The sequence below is a fragment of the Anguilla anguilla genome, chromosome 3, assembly GCF_013347855.1.
Source record: "Anguilla anguilla isolate fAngAng1 chromosome 3, fAngAng1.pri, whole genome shotgun sequence".
Taxonomy (NCBI): Eukaryota; Metazoa; Chordata; class Actinopteri; order Anguilliformes; family Anguillidae; genus Anguilla; species Anguilla anguilla.
In genome coordinates, this window is record NC_049203.1 from 30,087,057 (window position 1) to 30,095,185 (window position 8,129).

Genomic DNA, 8,129 nt, shown 5'->3' on the forward strand with positions numbered 1-8,129 from the left:
CTATTCCTACCACTAAACTGTACTTAATGCTTAGTTTACTTACAGTGTTAGATACTATCTAGCTTTTATCAAGCCGGGCCTTGAATACCTCCAGTGTTTCTGCCTCCACTACATGTCCAGCATGTTTAGTACTTTCACTTTTCTATATATGTAAAATAATGCCTGTAACAAAGGGTGCGGTGGCGTAAGTATAATATAGGCTTGCACCATCAGAAACGCAACAGAAATCCCCCCAGTGTATGTACTCACTGATTTGATAGCCATCCAATGAGCCTTCATTGACAAAATTATCAGCAAGCTCGTTTCATTTGAGCTCCCTAGGTCACAGCTTGTGTACCCTTCTGTCCTGCTCCATTTTCTGTTATTTCGTCTGAGATACACTTTTAGTGTTTATAAGGCATTTTGATAAGTTGTAGATAGGACTCCTCTTCGGTATTTTCCTTAGCTAGATCACTGACCTTACGTGAGAATTCGAGAAGGAGAACTAGGTAACAGTTGTGACAAATAGGAACACTTGACAGTGGAGAATAGCAGCACATACGTATTTCCCAGCAATCTTTGCATATCAGAAAATAACAGTATAACGAGAGAAATGACGACAAATGATGCAATTGAGGTATTGAAACAATATGTTTTCAGCAGAATAGGCATGTAGGTGAAGTTTGACATGATCACAGACTAGTGCAAAGAAAAAGTAGTGACCATGAGCGAGATGAGTTTCCTTATTGAACAGTATATAAAACAGACATTGCAGGCATTTAGCAGATGCTCTTATGCAGAGCGACTTACACAATTTTTAAGAATTTACATTGCATCCATTTATACAGCTGGATATATACTAAAGCAATGCAGGTTAAGTACCTTGCTCAAGGGTACAACGGCAGTGTCCTACCCAGGAATCGAACCTGAGACCTTTAGGTCACAAGACCAGTTCCTTACCCATTATACCACACTGCCGCCCTGATGGCATATGTAGTTGTTCAAGGAATGTGAAATTACATAGGAAAACTGTTATACAAATGTACTTTTCTCACATAGACTACTAGTTATAATTATAAATAAGTCATGTTTTTAAATTGAATGTTTTTAATGGGGTGTTGCAGACAGTACATACGTACTAATTGTTTGTCTGTGGGTAGATGGACAACAGGGCGAGGTAGCATGAATGTAGAAACATGGCGTTTGCTGATAAGAACGTTTTCTAAAGTAGCCAGGTAAAGAAATATAGTTAGAAATTATATTTTAAACTAGAAATGCCACAGTGGTCAGCTGGTGTAACTTTTTAAGAAAGTCAATAAATGTGCCGTCAGGAAATGCATATGGCTGCTTATGAGTGACTTTTGCTAATCATTTTCATTGAAGATTCTGATATTCTGATAAGTGCAAAAGCAATAGTTCAAAAGCAATAGACAATTATTAGTTAGTAAGTGTAAGAAAATGTTAGAGTAAGAAATTAAAGATTTGCCTGAGGGCGATTCAGGATTCGATCGTCCAACCTTGTGCTTTCCAGTCAGTGACGTTACCAGTGCGCCACTGTCTTGGTTAAATGTGCCTGTGGTTTTAAAGAAGACAGGCTAGTAAGCACAGCTGAGCTCCGGTTGTATCCGTATGGCCTGGCTATATTGTAGCCGGTTAACTGAACATGTAGATGTTATGTCATAATACGGTCTATACGTTCGGTGAAAGACCGGGTAGATATGGTGCAAAAGCAATAGTTGAAAAGTAATATACAAATATTAGTGAGCAAATAAGCATGTATAAGAAATGAAAGATTTGCCCCAGGAGGGATTTGACCCCATGACAATCCATAGACAGCAACATTACCACTGAGCCACAAACTGACTAGCTGTCAAGACTGGAAATTTTCTTGGGGAAAAAATATAAGTCCATTTTGCGTGTGTATGTGACATTTTGATTGTCTGGTGCAGGTTAAGGATTGGCTGGTGTCCAATGGGGAGACATTGTTTCTGGGCTTGCAGCATTAAGGTGATGTAATCTGGCAGGAAAAATAAGAAGAAGGAGAAATTGTGCGGGCGTGTGAAGTTGTTTCTAAATTCTGTCTGTAGAAATGGGGTCAGAAGGTACAGAAATGAATGTTTTAAAGGGCTGAGAGTCTGTGGGCATTGTGGTTATTTCTGTAATAGGAAACCCTGAAAAGTGGCAAACACTGTGCTGTATACGTATGGGGCATGCCGCCCCGCCAAGGCGTAACTTGGCGGGATGGCATACTTGCATACCTGCCATCCCAATACAAAGTGATTTTTGGATTTCTTTATTGTTTTACAAAATGTATATGTCCCGCATGTTTACTATGAGAGACCTCTGTAGGATCACGGTTTGGTCATTTTGGTACAAATGTAATTTTTATGTCAAACTTTGAACCATGTCTGTACTGTGCATACTTTTGGAGATAATGGTTTATTTAAGACAGGGGATTCTTACAATAATTCCTGGGTTTTAAGTGGTTAAATTATATTTCATTTGACTTGTACATGCCTGTTTTTATGCCTCCGTGACGGCACAGCCACAGCACACCACTGTGACCTCACGTCCGTCCTATTCTCTTGTGAACGCAATACCTCAGGAACGCCTTGAGGGAATTTCTTAAAATTTGGCATAAACATCCACTTGGACTCAATGATGAACTGATTAGATGTCGGTGGTCAAAGTTCAAAGATAAAGGTCACTGTGACCTCACGTCTGTCCCATTCTCTCGTGAACGCGATATCTCAGGAACGCCTTGAGGGAATTTCTTCAAATTTGGCACAAACGTCCATTTGGACTCAAGGATGAACTGATTAGATTTTGGTGGTCAAAGGTCAAGGTCACTGTGACCTCACGAAACCCATTTTTGCCTTGAGGGAATACAAAACACGTTTTTGCCTTGAGGGAATTTCTTCACATTTGGCACACATGCCCACTTGAGGTCAAAGGTCAAGGTCACTGTGACCTCACAAAACACATTTTTGGCCATAACTCAAGAATTCATACGCTAATTATGAAAAGTTTCACAGAAATGTCTAATAGGATAACATGATGAAGTGATGACATTGCACCCCAGCACATCACCGCAAAAAACAGAGCACTGGCTACTGGTTGGTGGAGGCATACAATGGCGAGGCAGTATTTCTAGTTTTATGATTGTCTTTGTGTGTTGTTGTAACCCGTCTATGCGATGTTACCATCTGGAACAATAAAGTTGATTGATAGATTGATTAGTACTGAATGTATAATTTTATTGAAGTCTTTAATTAAGACTTCATTTGAGCAAAAAAAAAAAAAGATTGATCAAAGCAAGCCCAGTTAATTTTTTAAATCATTTTAAAGCCTTTCTTAAAGTGTATCAGCAAACTGTTTTTAGTTACTCTTTAACATGGAGGATTATTTCAACAATTGCAAGCCCTTTGACCTCTTTCCACTCCCAACTCCCAATTGATTTGTTTACTCTTTCTCCAGATCCAACCATAATGGATACTCTGAAACATAAATGCTTTTTAGAGGAGTTGCTGTTTTGGACCATAAAGTATGAGTTTCCATATGGATGGTTACATTTTTACTGAACATGTTGCCAGATCAAGACTATAAGATATGTTTGCAAGTTTACCTGCTGAAATGCATACTGACTTGAAAATGATAGCATGCGCTTCTTTATGCAGTATTGCTGTTACAGAAATGCATGTTATAATTTTCACATTGTTGAATGTATACTAGTCCTGAATGTTTAATTTTAATATCTACTGCATGAAAACCAAACACTCCTAAGGATGTCCTGTGCTCAGCAACATTAAATGAATAGCATTTTAGATTTCTGTCTTTGTAATTATGAAGAAACACAAAATAAGAAACTTATACATTCTGACATCCTCCCCCGCAACCCATAACTTGAATAACACTGGGGTGTGGCAATAATCGTCGTGTCAGGCCTGCACAGACATGAGTCAAAGAACAAAACTTGATATGCAGCTCAAAATAAGCACATCAGCCTCCCAGCAGCTTGAGACCTCCATTTTTAGCAAGCGTCTATTTGAAGTAATGCTCTAAATGAGTTTTGTTGTTAGTAAACACATTTTAACTGAATTCCGTCAAGTTATAGCACATGCTTCCTTGTTTCCAGATTGCCTTCACCAAAACATTTGTTCAACATTATGCATTCATCATGAAAACGCTGATGAAAAGCAATGAATCAGACACTATGTCCAACCGCATAGTACATATCAGTGTGCAGCTGTTCAGCAATGAGGAGCTGGCGCGCCACATGACAGAGGAGTGCCAACTGCTGGACATTATGGTCACAGTCCTCCTCTACATGATGGAGAGTTGCCTTATCAAAAGTGAACTTCAAGATGAGCTGTGGGTGGTGCACGACACAGACATTTTCCCAATATACAGACTTTCCCCTTTAGACTTCTGAACTCCTGGACAAAAACAATGTATGCCTGGAAGCAAATGAAGACCGAAACACACCTGCTAATTGTGAGTTGCTCTGGGACCCAGGTATTACTGATCATCTGAAGTCTTTTGGATCCCTGCCAGCTGCCTGTCCCTCTTTAGACAAAGAGTGTAATGTGTTATTTAAACCAAACTGAACACAAAGGTTAATGTACAGTTGGAATACAGTGAAATAATTTATTCACAGAAGTGACAAACTTATTATTGTCATGTTTTAATTTCTGGAATGACAGCACTAAAGCTAACTGGCTAGCCTGTTCTGATCATTACAAGCATTAAAATATAAAAAATTCCTCTATGTTACAAACATGTATCATGGAAAGACAAGTAAAGAATGAGGAAGTCACTCCTGTGCTCTCTGTTGCAGAGGTGCAAGTGACAGACATACCAACATCATGTTTAACAGAAAGACAAATGTGTATAAAAGGCATAAAAGCTATAATAGGACTGTTTTAATTTGCTAGCTGAGCATAACTATATAACTGGAAGCTTTGTTTTGTGGCAACAGCTGGCGAAAGTGTTGCTACGCTACTATTTGGCGTAGCAACACTTTCGCCGGGTTGGTAGCAGGTTGGTTGCACGTGTGAGAAATATCTGTTGTCATCCAGGTGGAAACGGGAGAATTTGAGTCATAGGGCCTACATGCTGCATATAGAGGTTGTGATATAACAAATTAAAAAATACAGTGTATTTAAATTTGTCCTAAAACAGGAAAATTTGGCTGAATGTTGACCCTGGGAAGACACTGCGTGAGCGCAATGAATTTGGGAGTCTCCTGGGAAAATCAGGAGTTTTGGCACGTATGGTAATTAGAGAGTGAGTCATCAGTCACAATCCTGGCCAGTTTGCTCTCCTTATACATTCTCAGTTGGAATAGTCTCATTCTTGACCCACTGAGAAAAAAAAGTTACAAGCAGTGGGAATCTTTTAGCATACGGTTTTTGACAAGTATTCTCACACTGGCGAAAGAAATTTGCCACCAGGCAGTAGCTACTCATTCCAATTCTGTGTGATGGCAGAGTGGCTTTGTGAGCCCCATAATGGACTGAACTAGCAGAAGCTGGCAGTTAATGACTTCATTCATTCAGAGTACTTTACTCTCCCTGAGAAAACACTATGATGGACTCAAATTAACATGCCACTTAATAACATTACTTAATCTGTTTTAGGCTTTCAAAACCTCCTTCTCTCATCACTGCTTTTATGTACAACTGTGTAGCACAGCCCCCTTTCTCTTTTTTTCAGATGAAGAGCCACCATGTGGTGGTAAACTGTGCAGAGGCTCTACTGAAAAACAACACATACTGGCCTTTAGTTAGCGATTTTATTAATATTCTCTCACACCAAAGTGTAGCAAAGAAGTTCTTGGAGGACCACTCCTTGCTCATGCTGTGGATGAGCTTTGTGTCCTTCTTCCAAGGTAAGTATTCCTGGGAATTTGCCTTACTCTGATCAACCCCCACTTTACTGAAGCCCACATGTCTGAGCTGTGCCTTTGTACAAATCCATGGATTTGACAGCCACGCAAAACAAACCAGCCATTTTTTAGAGGTGTGCAAATATTTTCTGTGGCACCATTCATTTTAAAATGGTAGCTGAAGAAGACAGAAGACAAGCGTGCCAGAGAAGTCTTCAGGCAGCAGAAATGTCATTCACACACTACTCATCTCCACATCCCCCATTATCATATAAATAACATATAGGCAGTTTAAAAAGGTGAAGTTTAAGTATGCCACATGTTCCTTTTATTGAGCTTAGCTGATTGATTGCTCTGCAGTACTGAATTTGTCAGCTCCCTTTACACTTGAAGTTTTTCTATTTATCTTAATTAGTTCATCTTGATCAATTGGCAAGGGTTTGGATATTATGTGGTCATCACAATGAAGTAACCACCCTGATCTGGCCTTAGTGGTGTTGTGTACTGGCTGTTTTAGGTATGAACTTGAACAAGAGGGAGCTGAATGAACATGTGGAGTTTGAGTCCCAGACTTACTATGCAGCTTTTGCAGCAGAGCTGGAGGCCTGTGCCCAGCCCATGTGGGGGCTCATAACCCAGTGCAAAGTCAAAGTAAGACCACCCACCCATTTCCATTTACAGAACCATTTCAATTGTCTCTACCCCAAATCATGCAGATTGTTTGCTGAACAATGTGTTTTGTTCATTGATTTTTGTAGTTTACTTTATCTCCTTTAAATTAGAGTAGTTTGGATGTTTACAACTTAGCTGCTACATGAAGAGCCTGTGTGTTTGTTCATTGTTTAAAAAAAAAAGAAATTGTCGCTAACTGTGATTTAACATTTGCTTTTTGTGTAGGAAACACAGGAGTACACAAAAACGGTAGTGCGGTATTGTCTGGAGGCCTTGCAACTGTGGTTTGATTCAATTGGCTTTGTGGATGAGGTACATCTTATTACATATGAACAGGTGTTTACATAAGGTGTTTATATAACCATTTGCAGTCATATGAAATGTCACACAAGCAAAACTTGTTTTGTCATTTTCTTTTCAGCCAACTCCCAATCAAGTGGCATTTCATCTGTGTGGTGTGGGGATGGCTGGTTTAAGCAGCCACACCTGCCCTGGGTCAAGCTAATTAGACCTGGCTAGTTAGATAATTGGTTATGAATTGGATAATTGGCCAGGCTAATTGGGCCCAGGAACAGGGGTGGCTGCACCTGTGCGTAGTGAGGTAATCAGTGCGCACAGGTTAAATCTGCCATCCCCACCCACACAAGGGAGCCTGTGTCTGTCATGACAGTGTTTTATATCTGCTCCTTGGCGGTAACATCTCGCCAAACCCTTGTAAATAAATCTGGACTGCTTGAACATCATCTCCCTGTGTCTCTGTGCTGGAGGGCCCTGTGGAAAGCCACTTTGGTGGCCTGTGGCAGGCGTGTTTGCCACAGTGGCGCCCAACGTGGGGCCGCTCCGGCACAAGGAAGAGGCACAGGAGGGCCAGCCAGGAGGCACACTGGAGGAGGGGCAGCTGAGGTGTTCCCGGCAGGGCTTCGGACAGATCCTCCAGGCCAAAGACAGGGAGCGGGAGATGACCACGGAGGGGAAGGAAGCGATCTTCAGCTGGGACGCTGAGGAGCTGGACCTGGCCGGGAAGGCAGGTCAGCTACGGGCGGTGCACGAGAGGTGGTCGCGCCATGAGCTGGACTTGGCCAATCTGCCTCTCCACCATTACTATGCCATGTTCCTGAGCAAGGTCAGTACAGGTGACCAGAGGTCTACATAGGTTCATTGTCTTCAGCTTAGACCCATGGGTTCCTTACATGAGCCTGATGTGCATAAATGAATGGAAATGGACCCAAACCTGAATTGACCCCCTGGTAACAAAACTTGATTCTGAACAGCCCCGCACATGACCAGACATTTTCCTCTGCGTTCTGTATCTAGTCTGACCCATGTAAGAGGCACCTGCCGACAAATAATTCAGTGCTTGAGTGTCTAATATACAAATAACTGGACATAGGCCTACTTTTAGATTATCACTGTAAAGATGTCATAAATATGGCACTTGAGAGGTGACACTGTTTAGCTGTTCTGAACTGTGTTTATCATGTTCAAAAACTCAGTTGGGGAGGATGGTTTCTATGGGCTCCTGTTGAGTGGATGCCCTTTTGTTGTGAAGCCTGCAAGATGTCAATTGCCAATTAGCATGAGTAATGGCAAA

At 41.1% G+C, this 8,129-nt stretch overlaps 1 protein-coding gene across 1 annotated transcript; it reads left to right on the top strand.

Annotated features, from left to right (window-relative positions):
• Window positions 1-4,156: 4,156 nt before the first annotated feature.
• On the top strand, window positions 4,157-7,857 carry LOC118222772 (E3 ubiquitin-protein ligase ubr3-like). Its single transcript, XM_035408596.1, has 7 exons — window positions 4,157-4,354; window positions 5,695-5,869; window positions 6,384-6,517; window positions 6,764-6,850; window positions 6,960-7,008; window positions 7,357-7,527; window positions 7,853-7,857. Exons 1-7 carry the CDS (start codon window positions 4,157-4,159, stop codon window positions 7,855-7,857), a joined length of 819 nt encoding a protein of 272 aa, XP_035264487.1.
• The last annotated feature ends 272 nt before the right edge of the window (window positions 7,858-8,129 follow it).